Source organism: Carettochelys insculpta, chromosome 18 (genome assembly GCF_033958435.1).
Source record: "Carettochelys insculpta isolate YL-2023 chromosome 18, ASM3395843v1, whole genome shotgun sequence".
Classification (NCBI taxonomy): Eukaryota; Metazoa; Chordata; order Testudines; family Carettochelyidae; genus Carettochelys; species Carettochelys insculpta.
Window position 1 is genome coordinate 26,043,588 of NC_134154.1, and position 19,813 is coordinate 26,063,400.

General features: G+C 40.8%; 1 protein-coding gene across 2 annotated transcripts in view; it reads left to right on the forward strand.

Moving 5' to 3' along the window:
- The window catches only part of TMEM120B (transmembrane protein 120B), a 39,697-nt gene extending 20,525 nt beyond the window's left edge, over positions 1 to 19,172 (forward strand). Inside the window, exons 7-12 of one of the 2 annotated variants that reach the window (XM_075012479.1) lie at positions 8,255 to 8,320; positions 9,225 to 9,286; positions 10,338 to 10,430; positions 10,919 to 10,983; positions 15,215 to 15,283; positions 17,627 to 19,172. In XM_075012479.1, the coding sequence (XP_074868580.1) occupies positions 8,255 to 8,320; positions 9,225 to 9,286; positions 10,338 to 10,430; positions 10,919 to 10,983; positions 15,215 to 15,283; positions 17,627 to 17,791 (520 nt within the window). In that variant the 3' untranslated portion in view covers positions 17,792 to 19,172. Of the gene's footprint in view, positions 1 to 8,254; positions 8,321 to 9,224; positions 9,287 to 10,337; positions 10,431 to 10,918; positions 10,984 to 15,214; positions 15,284 to 17,240 lie in introns of both variants that reach the window. The other variant, XM_075012480.1, reaches the window with a different exon arrangement.
- Positions 19,173 to 19,813: the final 641 nt, after the last annotated feature.

The following is a 19,813-nucleotide window of genomic DNA, read 5'->3' on the forward strand; positions in this document are numbered from 1 at the left end:
ATTGAGTGTAATTGGTGTAAAATTGGCGTAATGGAGATACAGATTGGGCCCATTGTTGCTTGTGAAGTTAGATCCTGTGGCCCCCTGCTGAGCTGCTGCTCTTCCATTCTAGATTGGCCCTCATTAGGGAAGGGAAAACAGCAATAATTAAACACACAATCCTGATAATGAATACACATGCGTGCACACACGAGCAACGGATCCATTAATTAGTGTTCTCTAATTTGGCTTGTTTGCCACACTTTGAATAAGCACAATCACTTTACTTCAACTTGTGCATCCTTGTCCAATAAACACTACCCTGGGGAACCAAATAACTAACAAACTTCCTCTTAATTGAACTTAATACATGAGTAAACCAACTAAAATAGTGATGGTGGAAGACGTGTGTTGACAGCACAGTATACATATAATTGAACTGTAACGAATGAGATGCAGAATGTTTGCCAGGGTTTAATGACAAACAGGGAGGAGTTTATGGCCATTTATCTCAATCATTCACTTATCTAAAGCCCTATATGAAAATGTCTCCCGTTACATACTAAAAAGGAAGAGGCAGGGAACCCCCATATATACTTGTGTGTACACAAAACATCTCTGGAGAAACTCAATGTCCTATTAGCTAATATAATTGAAACTGTAAGCAGAGATGATTCAGCTAGGTTAGTCTATATTACAGGTGAAGCCTGAAGAAGTGGGTTTTACTTATTAAAGCTCATGACCTAATAACTTCGTTAGTCTCTAAGGTGCCACGCGACTGCTTGCTATTTGTGAAACTCCAGACTAATGTGGCTACCCCTTTGATACTGGATTGCAGCAACAATTATAAGTATCCTCTTATTAGCATAAAATTAACAATTGTAGCCAGAGAACAGTATTTAAAAAAATCCCCCTCATTTTAAGTTAGAACTTTGCTTCTAGTTTAATTTCAAAAAAACAGTTGTCTCCAAGACGATTGAGATCAAATGGCTCGTGGTTTACATTTAGAGGCTTAACCCTTAAAGATTAGCTGCACCTGATGATTGAGGGAAAAGGATATACACTTTTCTGCTTTCTAATAAACTTCACAAAGGATTTTTGGTGGTTCTTTGTTTTTCTGCTTGCATTTTAGAAGAAATTTTAGGAATGTCAAGATTGGTGTTCCCTGATTTGAGTAGGGACTCCTGGGCGGTCTCATATTTGGGTTATGATTTTACCTGCCTTTCATTGAAGCAGAGAGGTTAAATTTGTACCACAGATCTTTCTTCCCAAGACTGTTTGGCTGATTAACTCAGTTTTAAAACGTCTGAATAAATATTGCTTAACTTCCTGAGCTATCTGTAAAGTCTTCTAAGTAAAACAAAACAGATGTGACCTGGATTTCTACTGTTTTAAACAAAAATTAACCAACAAGCCATTTCACATCTTTGTAATGCACTTTAAAGAAGCAAACGAGAACACAAACAGATTGCTTTGTGGTGTTTTATTTAACCTCCTGCAGACCATGTTTTAAAACACTTTCTGAACATCTAGGAATTAATATTAGGAGGAATGGCCGGTTTTGAAGAAGCTGCTGCTGTGTCAGAGAGGAGGAACGGTTTAAAACCCCCTTGGGAAGCAAATTTAGATTGACAATCCAGAGATTTTTTTTTTTTCTGTTTGTGTGTGTGTGTGTGTGGGGTCTGTCTGTCTGTGTGTGTCTCTCTCACTTGTTCTTATATGTGACCATCATCAGGCCCCCTGCTAGGCTCTTGAGTCTATGTAATGTAGTCATTTGAGAAGCTCCACTCCTGCTCTTTCACTTTTGTTCTCCCCTACCCTCTGTTCTCCTGCTTGTCCACAACTGAGGCCCTCTGTAGGAAAAATTGTTTATAGGGAGGCTGGCAAGCAGTTGAGAGAGCATCAAAGTCAGCACTTCCAGCCTGATGCCTCATTTAAGTATTACTGTGAAGAGCCATCAAGACAGGAAACACCTTTCCTGGGCAGGACAACTATCTGAATGGCCAAAAGCAGGAGCCTGCAACCTGTGGCTCTGGAGCCATATGCAGCTCTTTAAGGACTTCTTTGTGTCTCCTGACACTAAAATTGCAAAGTGGACGGGGGGAGGGAACCTCCTGATTATTTTTGGTAAACAGTAAACTTCTAAGAGCCCAACAATGAACAAGTCATAGCTAAATAGCAAACAAAATGTGATCTCGAAACATTGGATTATTCCCCCTTTACAGTTCATTGTGGGATAGGATATTGTATCTGTTTTGATTGTGTTGCTAATACAGCCTTGATCTTTTTGGAAAGGAAGCTTATGGCATTCCTGCTGTGAAGGGCAACACCCATTTTAAGAAAGAGAGAAAAATTTAAATGCAAAGTAAAATTGGCATCATTAAAGTGAAAGTCAAGAAGATGATAGTACAAATGCACAGGTGAAGTGTGAGGTAATAGAATATGTAAAAAGTTAGTGAGCATCCTACAGTAAGCATGCTTCATGTTACTAATAATTGTGTGCACGCTGTTCTTGAAATGGGTGTTACAAAAAGTATGGTCTGACGTTTAAGGACCATCTCGTATTCACATGCATTGCAGCTCTTGAATTACTGAGTTTTTACCAAATTCGGGGTGGGGGGCTCTTATTGCCAGTTTGGTTGCTGACCCTGGCCTTAAAGGATATTGTCTCAGGGCACATCAGGCGTGTTTTTCACTCCTAATACAACGTGATAAGGTCGATAATGTGTCACGTCTCACTTCTGTGGTTTATATGCTGTGAGATTCCAAGAGATAGGGACTGAGGGCACTAGCAATTTTTCCTAAGCACCAGCCTCTAAAACGGGAGGCGGGGGTGTCAATGGGCTGATGATTGGATCAAATCTGGATCGCTGGAGGTTTTTTGACTAGACCCCAAACTTTATTTACTGCTGTGTGTGGGTGGGGGAAGGTGGAGGGACTCTGATATATTTTTTCTGGAATCTGGACCTTCACTCTATCTTCAAAAAAAAAAAAAAAAAAAAAAAAATTTGGACCTTGACAAAAATAAACAACTGTCCTTGTTCTAGCATACTTAAGCTGTCCGTAACGATGATCGCAACTTGCACTTCGTTCCAGGGTAGATGCTAGTGTGAGTGTTTAATGCTTTGCAGTGGGGGGATATGTTCTTGGTTGCTATGGGTTTAGTAACACCCACTTTCATCTGTCAGTCTCTGGCTGCATGAAGGATTTACAAACTAATATGAAATTCAGGCAACTGTGGACTTGGTGGATTAATACTTTGCTACTCCATATCTCCATTGGTTCATGGTGCTCAGTCTGAGCCCTGGACTACATTAAAATTAGATCAAGCCACCTGTTTCTCTTAGGAGTGTCGCAAGTAAAGTGACCTAGCCCGTGGTGTAGACAGCACTAGGTTGAGGGAAGAACCTAGCTGTTGCCTCTCAGGGAGGTGGATTTCTTGCACCTCAGTGTAGACACAACTTATACTGACCGACAGGGTTCTCCCATCGGTGTAAACTGTGAATAATTCTCTGTATCAATGTTACAGAAAAGTTGTTAAAATCAAGACTGAAGTTTAATTTATTTGCTCAGCTTTGTAGGCAGCTACATGATATGCAGCTTGTTGCTAATATCCTGGCAGTGGTCATGGTTCTATCAGGCAATGTTTTGGTTACTTCTTTCCTTCCATGCTAGATAGTTTGAATCATACTGGTATACATCAACGCTTCTTTCTAAAGCTGCTGCAAGTGTTGCATATATGACGCTGTCTATAATGCAGTAATGGGAGTTTAATCTCCTGCCTAATTCTCCTCCTTGCTGGGAAAAGCTGCATTGTAGAAACCCACCTCCCTTCAGTCCTAAAGATGCTCTAGTCAGGAGTTGTATTTGCTTGCGGTGTTCAAATAGTCAGACTAGTGCGCCATGTTGGTTCCCTTCGGCTTGGTTTACTCCTTTTTTTTAAAAAAAAAAAAAAAATTAGGTTAGTGTAAGCCCTCTTGCATTGATATAGTGCATGTATCTGCTCTTAAATTTGTCTCCCATTGAGAGTGAGCGCTCTGTTACGCCGTGAGAACATTGGCTCCATGAGTGGTGTTGAGCTGTGGTCCGTGTATTGAGACTGATGCAGTGCTAATGGAGACACTGCATTCCCTACATTGACCAAACAGTCCTTCAGCAGCTGTCTCTCATGGCCAGGTATGGATCCTCTAGTTACAGTTTTGAACTCTGCTTCCTGGGGCCATGGAGACCAGACTACCTCTCTCATCTCTTAAAACCTTGTGAAGTTTTGAAAAATCTGGAAAAGGGATTTCCTCTTGGTGAGCGTGCGAAGATGGAGGTTTGCAAAGTGTGCAGTTGACCATACTATATTCTTCCCCCTTGGAGTAGACAGGCCATGAACAGGCGATCCTGGGCAAGTTGGGAGAAGACTGAATGGAGGATGCAGCAGGAGGGTTACAAGAGGGACCAGCAGCAGAGCTGTGTAAAACTGAAGGAACAGTGGCAGGTATACCAAGGAGGCCAACAGTCTCCCCAGTGCTGAGCCACACTCGCCACGTTTACAAAAAAAAAAAGCGTGATATACCCGGGTGTCTTGCATGCCTTCAGGGAGCCTGAGTCATTGGCCCCTGGTGTGAACATGGAGGAGGAGGCAGGAGAACGTGCAACTGGGGACAGGAAGATTATTGAGCTGTGCTATGAGATAGGACCTGTTTGAGACTCTGCAGTCTAGTCCATGTCGGCAATTGACCATTGCTGAACCTGACGCAGGGAAAGAACATTGGGTAAGTATGTACGTGATTTCTCCATTATAGTGAGGGTGCCTCCAACTTAGCAGGACGTAGTCTGCAATGGACATGAATGCTACGTCTCCTCCTTTATGCTCTGTTTCAGAAATTTATTCAAGTTTTAATGTATTGTTTTTAAATTTGACAGATAATTTTTTCCCTGAAGTGTTTTTTGTTCAATAAAACTATTATCTGGAAAATAATTCATCTTTACCAGTTTCTGAAAAAGGCTGGTGTTAAGTAAAAGGTCCAATTACTTGTGATTAGCTTTGTTTTAAAATGGCTGGTTGGTTAAATGTTAGCACATAACTGGTTAACTGTTGTAACCTCATTCCCAGCCCCACGGTGGAAAGACTCCATTGGAGTTAACTGAGAAGAGCCACTTAACCGGTTAATATCCCTACTTGCGATTGTGCTCTTTGTCATTGAGCCTATGAGTTATGTCAAGCACAGTGTAGTAATCATAAATGTACAGCAAGCACCACAAAAGCAATAGGTGTGCATCTCTGACAGGGCACCAAATGCCCCACAATTCCTAACAGGTTCAGGAAAGGGCTAGGCAGAGCACAGTGTATCCCAACACATTATTATTGTGATTCGCGGTTAGTGCTCTTTCAAAGATTACCTGAGCTGGGTAGCTCTGCACTGAGCTTTTTTTGATAGCCCTTGTATCTGGCTTTTCAGACTCTGCAAACAGCCATTCCACTGCCGCCTTCTGCCTCAGCAGCAACTTTTTGCATCAGAGACATTACGCAGGACACATTGGAATGGTGTAACCATTGTGATATTTTTCTGACTGAGATCCTGTCTTGTGAGTAAGCACCATCGCATAACCTCACTTCAGTCTACCGAAAGTACTTTTTGTCTATCATTCTGCACCTGTTTTGAGATGGTGGCTGATCCTTCCTTGATGCTGGTGCAATGTATGGCTTCATGGACCAGGGAAACAAATGGTGATCTTCGTGGATTCAGCCTACTACTGGTATTTGAACATCATCAAATGTAATCCACCAGTTGGAAAAGTCTCTGCCTGTAGTTTTCTGAGCCGTCCTGTGTTGTTAAAGATGCAAGCGTCACGTGCCTTTCCTGACCGGTTAACGTTGATGTTGGTGATTATTTTTCCAGTGATCCACCAGAGTTTGTGTAACCATTGGAAAAATAGCCCTTCCTGTTAGTTACTCCATGGCAAAGTAGCGTGATGCCAGAATAGGGCATGCTGTGTATTGCACTGCTGCACTTTGAGAACCCCATTGCTTAAAATGCATTTTGTCCTGCATGTTGCCGGGAGTCACGGCGCTGTCTGTGTAACTGAAGACTGTTAACACACCTTAATGCTTGCATAACATAGGTCCTCCACAGTGGGTTTTCCAACTCCAGAATGATTCTCACAGCAGCAATCCAGCCTTGCAAGTTTTCAGTGTGATCACTACTCACTTCTCCATTAGCACAATTCTCATTTTGGTGCCCCTGCATTAGAGGGGCAGGTGGAGCTCTATGCACAGATCCAAGAATGTGGTCTTGAGCAGTGGTTTCAGAAGTTTTGGGTGCACAGTATCCTAAATCTTCATTATGACACAGTTCCACCACTCAGGGCTTGTTTGTCAGGCTGAGAAGTTACGCTCCACCATTTGCAGCTGTTCCACAAATGCCATCACTGATCCTGACTTGGTTCTTGGTAAGTCCTACAGCAACCTGATGTCTGGGAAATTTGTCGTGTTCTCCGCAGCTTTTCTTGCAGGTCTGCAAATTCTTGGAGGATTGTGTCTTTTTTGTGCTTGCATTGCTCATGACAGTAGTGTAGACCTGTGCAGACTCACACCTGGGGAATAGTGACAAGTTCTGTGTGCCTTCATGGAACATCCAAAAGAAGCGCAAATTATGTGATAGCGATGACATTATGGAGTGGAAAAAGTTGGGTAGTGGGAAGGTGGCCTCTTGTTCCCAGTTCCCTTTAACTCATTCCTGCCACACCATGAATTGCCAAAACTTCTCCTAAGACAAGGCAATGGATGGTGGTGAATTGCACTCTGGGATACATACATCAGCACAAGCTCTCCTGATGAGTACTTGTAGCAGCAATGCAAGGTGCCCAGTATGCGCGCACACAAGCAGTCTAACTGGTGACTTTAGATCACCATAACTTTGGTCAGCAAAAGTTTGCTGGGTAGTCTTTCCCCTTTCACTTGCCCACCTCATGAGTTCCCTGTGTGCGTTGCTGATGCAAATTGTACAGTATCAGTTAGAAAAATAACAGGTGTGGAGATATGTGTAAGCTGTGGTGTTCAAAGGCAGAACCTTGTGTGTGTGTGTGTGTGTGTGTGTGTGTGTGTGTGTGTGTGTGCGCTCATTCGTTCAGGAGAACATCACTGTTTCCTTCTATCACTTCTGTGTAGTCGATTGTATCACTTCCTCTAAAATAAAGTAACTTGCAGGCCTAATGCTGCATAGATTTTGCTTCTTACATTGGTGGTACCCAGCAGAGGCCATTCTCTCTCTACACTGATGGAGGAGGAAGGAGATGTGCTAGCGCTTACTTGGAAGACTTCATGTAACTCTCTGCTGCTATTACATGAAAAGGTAGCGGGTGGCACAAGTTCAGTGACCTCTCGGAGCATCACTGGCCAAGTATATCCATTATTTATGCTGAAGAAAAAGGAGAGGCCAGTAGTCTAAACAGGTGGTTCTCAACCTGTTTAGGTACATAGGTGTACCCCTGGGGGTAGGCTGAGCTCTTCTAGAAGGTACATCAGCTCGGTATTTCTGAACTTTTTTTATGAATTAAAAAAAATTGGACTTAATGTTAATCTATTTTTTTATTTATCCTTTTTTTTGTACAATGGCAAGCTTATGGCCTATGGGCAATTTCTTCCAACCAGTTTTGATAAAGTTGTTTAAACAAATGTATTGTAATGGTGGGGGTGGGTCTGAAAATTGTAGGCAATGGGGGGTACTTTACAAAAAGGTTGAGGAAGAACTGTTCTAAACCCAGAATTGAGCTGTCAGTTTTAGCCCTGATGGGATCTGGTTGGGGAGAATTAAGTCTGCTGCTCCCTGGTGGGGTTTTTTTTTTTTGTTTTGTTTTTTTTTTGTGACTGAAAATTGAATGGGAGCTGTGGGCTTTCTTGGTATTTCGTGAAGTTTGGTTGGGTGTTCGTCAACTGTAGAAATAAAATGACTGCTTTTGCTTCTCAGTAACATTGAATAGGTTATGTATTGAAGTTAACAGCCGTAGATTGTTTTGCCTCAGTGCTGTTTTTCAAATCTCGCTTATTTTCTACTGATTTGATTTTCTTTTTTTTTTTTAAATCCTAGCCCTGAAATGACTAGTAGTGACCCAGCCAAATTAATTTGCCACGTTCTGTTCAGACTGATAACTTTCTCCAGTTTATGCCAGTCACTTTCCATCTCAATATAAAAAGACTGGCCTTAAATGTATGGTTCTTGCTTGTGATTTTTCCTTCCCACTCTCTTTAATTTACCTGCTTTGTTCTTTGCTTTTTTCTTTTAAGGATTAAGGGCTGGTGGGTGTCTCATCATTATGTCTCCACATTTCTCTCTGGAGTCATGTTAACATGGTAAGCTTTTTTCCCTTTTACTTAACTGACAGATTTTCATTAGTTGTTTTTTAACCCTCCTGTGAGACATCATCTGAAGTGACCTGGCATAAATGTGTTGGCACGGGTACTTGCTGTAGCTTTGTACTTTGCATGTTTTCTCTTGTGTCACATTTGGAAAGATAAATATAGCACTGCTGGAGAGTTCACAGTTACAGCAGTGTTTTACTGGAGCAGTATCAGTAATGGGAACAGCAAAATGTTTGAATCTCCCTGATTTGCTGCTCTATGTAAAGAGCTAAGAAATTTAAAAGAGCTAAGATAAATCTCTGTGTAGAGGCATTAAATGACATGAGTTGTGTTCAATAAATATTTTTTTCCACTTGTTTAAAATCTGGGTTTAGCAGAAGGAAAATAACATCCAAATTGGTATTTTTTTCTTTGAGGTTAATCTTTATTTTCTGTTTAGGGTGATTTTTGTGTAAACTATTTGAACATTCTTTTATGTAATTTAACAAAACTTTTTTGTTTTTAAATGATTTCACCTATCTTTTTTTAATACATCTACGTTGGGCATTTAGGTCGTTATTACAACTGAAGGAATATAAATAGTTTTTATTAAAATAATAAACTGGCATTAAATTAACAAGAGAAGGTAACATTCTTAGAGAACAGGACCCAGAGAGAGAAGTTGACCACAGCCCAGTTTTGTGGTGACTAGATGTTTCCTGACGACAAGCTTTTTCATATACTTTGGTACAAGCTGACATTTGGAGCCTAGTAGGTTGCATGGGATAACAAGAACAACTGCTTGCGTCATTCACTGATGGGCTCAGATATGAAACTCCTTCTTCCTATTTCATAATTATTTTTTGTTTCTTGTTAAACTAAAAGTTTGACTCTTCTTTTTTGCCCCCTCTACCAGGCCAGATGGACTCATGTATCAAATGTTTCGCAATCAATTTTTAGCATTTTCAATTTTTCAGAGTAAGTATATCTTACCTTGCTAATTCTTGTCTGAAATATGGATCCTTTACACTTCTGCTTCTTCAATACAAAAGTTCCTAGGAGATCATTAGTATTAAACTAAGGGCTTGTCTACAGTTGAAATACTTTAGGGCAGGGCCTGTTGATAAGCAGCCCATGGTCTGGATGCCGTTTGCCAGCATTCACTGCTTTGTTTAGCTGTGTGTCTGCAAGTACAAACATTCACAGCTCCCATTGGCTGCTGTTTGCTGTTTCTGGCCAATGGTAGCTGTGGGAAGTGGTGACCTGGCCCATGACCCTTCCTGCAGCTTCCATTGGCCAGGAATGACAGAGAGGCCACCGCATGCTGCAACTTGCTATACCTGCAGATGCTCCAGTAAACAAAGTGTCTGGTGGTGTGCCAGTGGTGTACCTTGGCAAACTGCACCCTGGCCTGAGGGCTGCTTATTGTTCACCCCTGGTTTAGGGCACTATCGTAGTTCTTCACTATAGACACTACTTGTGCCACCCAGAGGCATGGTTTGATGGAAATTATTTGCTATTGACCTAGAAATTTTTTTTCCTATTAACCTAGGCTAAGGGTAGGTCTATATTAGGGAAATAAGCCTCTTTCAGATATGAATTCTAGCTACAGCATTTGCGTAGCTAGAATCGATTTAGTTCCCTACTGACGTCCGAGCCTCTTTAGTCTCATGTAGATGTCCCTGAGTCAATACGATAGTGTGGTGTACAGGGGTTGACGGCCAAGCCAAGAGAAGTCGACTTTTGCCACGTCTTCACCAGACACGCAAAATTGAACTCTGGAAGATCGAATCTAGCATGTTGATCTTCCATTAAGTATAGACAAGGCTTAAATCATGGGTTGGCTTAACGACATCAGACAGCAGTGTGGATTTTTTGCATCTCTCAGAAAGGTATCTGGGATGACATGGCTTTAGAGCAGCTCAGGCCTAAGTTAGCTGATAGCAATGAATTAACTCTTCTTAATGTTTGTGCTAGCGTAGCAAGTGCAGCATGATTTTGTTCCAGCTAAATTCCTTTGTTTTTCCAGGTTGTGTACAGTTCCTACAGTATTATTATCAAAGTGGCTGCCTTTACAGACTCCGTGCATTAGGGGAAAGAAACCACTTGGATCTCACAGTAGGTGAGTGGTTCTTATAACTCCTAATTTGGTTTTACACAAACTGTTTAAGTTGCTTTCAGCAGCTAATTGACTTAAAGTTTTAAATGTGAGTTCTCAAAAAGCCTGCTTCACGTTTTGTGGAGTATCTCACAGCCTTCACTGCATCATTCCATTATCCTGCTTTAGTCAAAATAAGCATGTAGATGGTAGGACATTTGAAACTAAATGATTGACCCTTTTGTTTTTTTGGATGAAAAGAATAGTGTTAAACTACTATGTTGAAGACCTTGTAATCTGAAATGTAAAAATTGTGTCTCTGTCATTTGTCTTTTTATACATATAGCTATAGGTATACTAGGAGCTTTCCACAAAATGCACAGCTCCTTGTCTTGGAGATCTTGTCTGAAGAAGACACAGAAATTAATAACAGATGATAATTCAGGCGAGAGATGGAGATGTGTTGGCTCGTAGGTTCTATTTCATTTGTGTCTTACATTCTGGTTTTACAGAAGGATTTCAGTCTTGGATGTGGCGAGGGCTGACCTTCCTTCTCCCCTTCCTTTTCTTTGGGCATGTAAGTTGGAGACATGAGCTCCTACACATTTCACTGATTAGTTTTACTTGAACACAGAGGCCAGGGATTGTCAGAGCTGCTAGAGCTGTAATTGTAGCAAAAGGCTAAGTTGCCTCTTGGGTCCCATAGTATCGATGGTAGCTGTGTTCCAGAGGTGTGAAATGGGTATCTCTTTTAGAAATAAGTTATTAAATGGTGGAAAGTGGGAAGACTAGTTTAACACAGTTTATTTCAGAAACCTGGAGTCACTAGATTTTTCTCTCTTTTAATGAAGAAATGTCTTTTTTTTTAAATGAGATCATGAAGATCTTTTAGCCTTTGTAATCGGAGAAGTTTGCCTGTGGAATTCTTTTTGTCTGGTTATTGGAATTTCTCCTCTTTTCCTTCTAGTGACTGCATATGTTCCTTACACTGCGTAGGTGTGTGCAGTGCCAGAGAGTTTTCCCCAGTGATACCCATAGAGGCAGCTCAGTGGGTTTCTTGTGCCCTGAGCCCGTGATATAAATGATGATCTTCTTATCCTCTGTGGTTGGTAGTCTGGAAACTCCTGGGCTTTATAACCTAATTCTCCTGTGAACAGTTTTATTTATATTTTTGGTTCATTTTTCATTTAGTGGTACACATTTGTAGTCTTTGGAAATCTTTTGTTGTTAATTTATTTAATTTTGTTTGGATCCCACAGGACTTTAGGACTTACCTGGTTGGGGTCCTTATGCCAAGGTCTGCAGGTTTTAAGTCCTGCTTCAGCTACCTTGAACTGATGCTTGTTAGTGACTGAAGGACTTGCTATTTAAAATGTTTGGGTCCTATTGGAGATGGGTGTCTAATCTGTTACGGCTTTAAATTCAGAACTAGAAACCGAGAAGAGAGCCGGTGAGGAATTCTCATGGCTTTTTGCCTTGTGTCAGGGATCTCTCTTGTTTGGCAGAAGGGTGCTTATTGACCATGCCTTCTAGGAGTATTTCCTTGGCCTTTCCAGCAGACAGACCCTAAAGAGAGCCCCCTTCACCATGACCATAGTTTTTAAGGTGCATGACCACAGATCTTTCCCATCCTTTGAAGAATAAGAATCGTTGAAGTCCGTGGTACAGGCCTCCTCTGTAATAGAAGGCCACTCAGGTATGGGAGGTGTAGTGCATACCCTTCAGCATGCCACTCCTAGTATTCTCTCTCCGTGCCTATTACAGGGCTGAGCTGTTGACTCCTGTATGCACTCCGGGACCAACGTGATCTGTTATCTCACCATTGATGGTAGTAGATCAGTCGTTGCTGTTTGTGGTGGCCCACCTGTCCGTTTTGGGGCCATTCCACCATCACCACTGGTTCAAGGCAAAGATCCTCTTCTGGCACCATCACAGGTGCCAGGGCTATTAGCATTCGGGTCTGTTATAGCCTCATCAGTCTCAGATCAGGTGCTCGCTCATTGGCCTCAGTAGTAAAGTCTTGGACCAGGGAATCTCACCTCTACCTTATCACATGGTTTTACTAGTCAGGAATTCTTCAGTGCTGCCACTGGTATAACACAGCCTTGACACAGATCCTGAGCTCCAAGGACTCCTCCTTATACAACATTGTCTTGGACTTGGGAGTGTTTATACTCATCATCAGTGTCAGGTTTCCTATGTCAGGCAGTCCAGGGCCGCCACCTGCTCTCTCAGAAGACATTGTCAAGAGTGGATCATGGGATAGGGAAGCCTGGTCTAGGCATAACTGGCTTCTGGTGCTGCATAGTCCATCTCCTTAGCCATATTGGATACCTTGGGGGATGCCTCTGGCATGAAGATTAACATCTCTGCATCTTCATAGAAGTAGATTGGCAAGAAGGGAGGTTTCCCCACCTAGTACCAACGGACCACAAATGGCTGGTGCAGAATGGTCAGTGTCCTCCAGACACAGGATGACTGGATCTATCATAGCCTGTGTTTGTGCCAGCAGTCTTCCCTGGGCAATGCAAGATCAGCCCTGCTGAGTATGTCGTCACTGGTTGATGGTCTCCCCAGCACTGGATGACTCTCTACCGTGAACCCCTGAAAAGGTTGGGTGTGTCTCTGGGCATTCAGATGGAGTTGGTAGAGGAGAATTGTCACAAGCTGATAAACATCTTGTACCTGGCTGCTTCAGCCTTTGCTGTACATGAGATAATGTGATATATCAAGTTGCTGTGGTAAACTCCTGCATCCATTCCACCAGTGGCTAAGTGCATAGAGCACAAATACCAGGTTCTGTCCCCAGGAAATTTTACTTGCATCCCACATCCATGCTCATTGGGGTTGACAATTGTAAATGGAAGGGCACTGCCAAGGTCTAGCTGAGGCTATCCCCATTGTCCTCTTCCCCTACCCTCACCCAAGGGATGCAAAGCTATAGATGTACACTGAGCCTTAGCTTTTAATGTGGTCAGAACAAAGCCCTTTTCAGTTCTTCATCTCCTGCACAGAATGAATGAGAAGTCATCATCCTGTTTACAGGACAAGACTCTCAAATGGATTACCAGCTGCATTTCCATGGCGTGTCCTGCCAAAGGTATCATGCCTTCCCGGAAGTTAGCATTGCATTCAACCAGAGTGCACTTGGCTTCCGGATATTTGTGGGAAAATGCTCCTATTATATCCACAGAGCATGATACAATCTGTGGTCAATGCATACCCTAGATAGGCATGAGCAAACTTTTTACGTCAGGACCCAGTTTTCATCCCTGCAACTGGCAGGCCCCGCCCCCCAAACCTGTCTAATGTAATCCAAACTGGTGGAAATTTCTGTTATGTACATGTGGAGAAAAAACCCTTTCGGCACATGTAAGAAAATAAATCTGTAGACTGTAAAAACTGTATTCATCGATATATAAATATGAATACACCTACATTAAAAACAGTATTTCAAAATTTTTAATGAGATGAATGACCCTGAGACCCAGCAGCCAATCGTGCTGTGCCCAAGGGGGCCTGCCTTTCCCTTTGTGCACCCCTGCTTGAGATGTTACATAGTTATGGTGGCATCCATGGAAGATGTGAATGTGAAGAAAGTGATCCTATAATTTCTGCTCTGAGATTCCTAGTACCACTTCCACAGAAAACAGCTGGGAAGTATCTACAGTGTAATGGACACAGACACTCACTCTCCAGTACATGACTTTCACTGGGATCCTGGTGAGGAAGAGGAGAGGAAATAATTCTGTCTTTAATCTCTTGGAATTAAATATAGCTTTTAGCAGGAGGAAGCCGGGGCACTTAGGAGGTTTTCTCTGTTGGTACTACTAAAGAAAACTCTTTGGCACTTGTGCACAAGACTTGAGTGCTTGGTCCTGCTGTGAGTGGAGGGGATTGGATTTGATGACCCCTCAAAGTTCCTTCCAGTTCTAGTATTCTGTGATTCTATGAAACTACACTTTGCTTTGTGACTGGACCTTCATGTAGCTATCCAGTATTGTACAGATTTGTTCCATCCATGTCCAATTAAAGCACCAATCCTCCATCCTTTACTTGTGTAACCTCTGAAGTTTCATAGAGTCTAAGGACCAGAGTCCGAATTCAAGCTCTCTGGGGTAGGATCATGTCTTCCATTGTACAGTGCAGTACATGGTATGTGCTATGGACACATACGTGATGACATGGTAATAGAGGGTACTGCCTAACATTTTAAATAAAAGGGATTAATAACAGACTTATTCCTTCCCTCTTGCACACACAACTATGGTTGGAAAAATCTCCCCAGATGAATTGATTATTCTTGATTTTTGTTTGAAATGGAAGGCTCAGTGTTCCTCTGCTGCTGTGATTCGTTCAAAACTAATTCCTACAACAACCTCAAATGCTATAAAATTTAATTCTTTTGAGAACTTAAATCTTACCGATTCTTCTCCCCACCCCCCCCGACCCCAATCAGCCTTCTCACCTGTAGGGGCATGTACCTGTAAAATATCATACAATGGAATGCACTTGTGCATGAAAAGCCTGAGTCGCATTAATGTGGTGACTTTTTGAAGAACCAGACTTAAATATAAATATCTATTCAATGCTTTGCTCCTTCGTGATCTGCAACAGATGTCTGACCTGTACCTCAGGCATAGCTGTGGCTTCTAAAACTGGACAGTTCTTCCCCCCCCACCCCCCCGCCCCTTGTCCCTGGGCACAACCAACTTGTCAAGTATCTGTAAGCTGTTTAATTTTCCAAAATTGTTTTTATTTGTATTGTATTTTAATTAAGTGTTTTCTCTTTCTCTCTCTCCTTTTAGTTTTGGCAGCTCTATAATGCAATCACACTTTTTGGACTGTCTAGGCATAAGGAATGTAAAGAATGGCAGGTAGGTAACATCAGAATTCTTGTTTGTTAGAAATAGAGTTTATCATTTGATCCAAATGCTTCAGTCTGAAAATGGACCTGGAATTTGTCAGAATAAATTCCTTTGAATGAGTTGAATATACTACCAAACAGAAGGTAAGTATAAAGAATATGGTAGTTTCCACTTTATTACCATGTCTTCAAGCATCCTGATGCTCTTCTACTTAGTATTGCAAACAAACTGTATATATCTATAATTCAGTTGTTTTGTATTGTGCTTGATATAGAGTGATGTGTATCTTTTGGGAAGCTGGACTCACACAACAATACACATTGTGATATTGTATTGTATTGTATAACCTCTAGGAATAAAGAATTGTATAACCTCTAGGAATAAAGAATGTAATCTGTACCTACAGGATTGGGAACTTTATCCTCGGAATCAGGGAATTTGAAAGATGTGGGGCTCCTTATGGATAATTGTTTAAACATGAGCTTCCAAAGCAACTCTGTGGCCAAAAATGTTAATGCAGTGGTGGGAGTATAAGCAGGTGAATCTCAAGAAGGTGTAGAGGAGTTCTCTTGCTTCTGTATTTGGCCCCTGCATATCCATTGCTGGAATGCTCTGTCTTGTTCTGTACCCACAATTCAAGAAGAATGTCAATACATTGTTGCAGGTTCAGAGAAAAGCCACAAGAATTAAAAAACCTGCCTTAAAGTGATACTCTCTCAAGAGGCATGTCTTGGTTACCGTGTAAAGCTTCTTCCATAGGAAAGAGATATGTGATAATAGGCTCTTCAGTCTAACAGAGACAGCTTTAACAAGAGCCATGGGCTGGAAGTTGAAATTAGACAATTTCGTATGGGAAATAATGTGTAAATTTGTATGTGATGGTGATCAGCCACTGGGATAATTTGCCAAGAGTCATGGTGGCTTCCCCATCACTAACAATCTTTAAATCAATACTGGACATTTCTCTGAAAGATATACCCTTGTTCAAAAGTGATTATATTTGGGGAGTTCTTTGGCCTGAGTTACACAGAGAGGTCAGACAGACTTTCAAATACCCTCTGGCGTTTAAGACCTGTGAGTCCAAATGAAATCTGAAGGAGTGATGGAGGAGACTCCTTTGTACACCCATTGGGTCAGGGCATCTCATGTGAGTGGGTTTTTAATTTTTTTAAGTTCAGTAACCCCCATGCCCCAGCTTCCTCACACAATCGAGCATTCAGCTTTGTTTCTTGGAGGGACAGAACAACACACCTTCCAGTGATTTTATCTTAAGCGTGTAGTTCCGCTCATATATAGATGGATGTTCCTTCATATGCAGAGGCTTTGGACTAAATTATAGCCCCAGCATGAACAACCCAAGTAGCTTTAGGGTAGATAAACTGGCCCACGACATCTCCAATACAGTAACGTAGTTGAAAAATAATCTTTGTATGAATGTAGTAAACTGCTTAATGTTTAAAGGCTGCAAAATCCCATTTAAATTATCATGATAGAAGTATACCCATTAACCACTGAGCCACTCGTGACTTCTTCTGTGTTTTGGACAAGAATCTTCTCACTCTCTATGTGCCTGTTGCCCCTACTACTGCTAACAAAATCAGAGCAATCCTTCTCAAATTCTAAGGGGATCAGTGCACAATTTGATGTATAATATTTGGTTACCTCCTTAAATTTACTTCTGTAAGGACAAATGTTGGTTCTAAAATTGGAACTGGAAAACAGCTGATATATCAGACTCTTATCACATGGAAAAGTATCTCTTGTTCACACACTTTTTTTTTTTTCATAGTTTCCAGGTTAAAGGGAATACTTCTCATTTTGTATACAACTTTCATATATGGTGACTCACTTTCTTAGGCAATTGATGGGGTTATTATTTAACAGCCCCCCCACCAAATCTAACTGCTGTCTTAATTTAAATGGATCATTACTTTTGTATTTTGGTTATTTCCCCTCTCCGTCCCAGGTTTTTGTACTGGCTCTCACGTTTCTGCTGCTCTTCCTTGGAAATTTTCTTACTACTTTAAAAGTGGTGCACACAAAGCTACAGAAAAACAAAGATAACATGAAGAAACGGTGAAACTGAGTTGGAATGGTGGACACTAAAATGTGGAATCTCTCTTCTTTCCACTTGTAGCAGATAATTTATCAGTCTGGTAAACTGCAAATATATTGCAAACAAACTTTGGAAGAACCCTTTTTTGTGTTATGGTAAGAATGTGAACTCTCTCTCTCTCTCTCTCAGCACAGACTGCTGTACAGTATTATGCAAACACTGCTCTCCAGCCTGCAGCCCTAGTATTTAATTGTTTAATACAAAACATATTCAGTGTTTTTCCTTTTTATATACAGCAACAAAGTGGAATGCACCTGCCCGAAGAAAGACCAATCCTGGGAGAAAGTAATATTTACTGTGATTCTTTCCCTTCATCTTTTGTTCTGTTGTTGGGTTGGGGTTATTTTTGGTTCAGCGCTATTTTGTTTCTGAAATCCCAGGTACACATTTGTAAAATTTAAAAAATGTTAATGTAGACCTAATGTCTATCTCTAAAATTTGTTAATTAAAACACAATTTCTTCAGTGGCCTGTGCTAACCTGTGTGTACTGTGAAACTTGCCCATATTTGTACCATGCTGCTATGCACACTTTTTAAAAACTATTTAAAGAACAAACTTTTTTAAGTTAATGGTTTAAATGTTGTTGTGTTGTGTTATGGGCTTTGTTTGCTGGAAGCCTGGTGATATTTTGCTAGAAATCAGATAATCTGGTCAGCCCAGAAAAATGCACAAATTAAATAGTACAACATAGAGCTGTTTGAAGACTTTTTTTTTTTTTTTTTTTTTTAAAATATTGCCTTCAAGATTATTTTCCAAAACCACTTTCTTCCTGACCAAAGATTGTAATTGGAGTACTTGGACTTCTAATTTCTCCTACTTCCATTATGGAAAGAGAGATGCTGTGTATATGGAAATAGAAAACATCAATAGGAATGATTAATACTTATTAATATTGTACTAGCTTGGTTGCCCGAACTATTAAGTTGCCTGCTGGATTCAAGTGATCCTGAATTTTCCTTCTGCAAGCTGAACTGAGACCAAAGGTGACTAAACACCATATGCAGAATTCTGCTGTCTTAATATACATGGTTTAATACTCTGTGCCCTCACTTATGTTGCATATGACGTGAATTTGTGCTTGTATTTGGGCCCAGAGTGATTATTTTAAAATTGTGCCCTTCCACAAGTTTTATATGCTTGCACATACATTATAGCTTCCAAATGATTTCATTAAATACTTTGTTCCATAAAGCCAGCCAAATTACTCTCTCTGAAATCTTTTTTTTTTGTTTTATACTTTGTAATTTTGTACAACTTCGCAGATTTTTGCAAATGATTTATATGTTGGATAGAGAAATGGCTTTCAGAAAAATAGCTAAAGAGGGGAAATGGTTATGATGTATACTACAGATGCCAAAAGGCATTTTTTTTTTTTTTATACACTTCACACAGAATAACACGGAGTGGTCTGTATTTACTGCATAATCCTTTACTTTTTCTTGGGTGCTTTTCATAGGAGAAGCAGGAATTTTTCATTTGAGAGAGAGACTGAAACCTTTTGAATCTGACCAGTAAATAGATCTTGTCAGCCAAAGTAAAAATGAATATTTTTGTTTGTAGCTAAATTTATTTTGATTTTTTTTCTTGTACAGTAAAGTGTCATATAGAATTTTAAGGAGGGTAATGTGTTCCACAGCTTTTATCGATGATGTGAGAGAAGTTTTCAAGCTTACACAGCACTTCAGGTCTGGCAAATGTGGCCATCATGTCAGTGTTTAGCATAAGTAAACACCTTATAAGATCTGAAGACGTGGGTCTGTCCCATGAAACCTTGTGACTGAATAAATGTTGTTAGTCTTTAAAGTGCTACATGCATTCAAGATAAAGTGGCCTGTAACACCCTCCACTCATAGGGGGAAAGGCAGCTGGGATGGGATGGGATGGGTTTGATAGTAGGTTATAGGTTGAATTTATGTCTTATTACAACAGTGTCTTTATTTAGTTCATGATTTTTACTGTCAACCTATAAATTTCAGCTCCCAGACTCATCTTCTGAAAGTGTTGTGTAGGTTTGCTTTGAGATGAGGACTGACAGATAAGAGAGAGTGATCGCTTCTGAAAAGTGGTCACTTACAGGTGATAATGGTGTTTTGTCTTACTGACTTTCCAGTGAGCAGCTCATTCAAGAGCATAGCAACTGAAGCTGTGCCTATGCTGAGATAGATTTGAATTTAAAGCAGTTAGCTCGATATTACCAGATGACTTTCTTCACTGAAAATATCAGCTTGATTTTAGGGTGCACTAATCTTGAGATTACAAAATTGCAGTTGTGATGGGTATAATAGCATCAAGCTTGAATATAGAAGTTTGATTAAAGGCCTATATGGAAGTGCCATGTCCTGAAATCAAGTTTATTAGCCTCCACAGGTGTCCCCTATCTATCCCCCAAAGCTGTGCATGCTGCACCTGGCTCCCAGCTCCA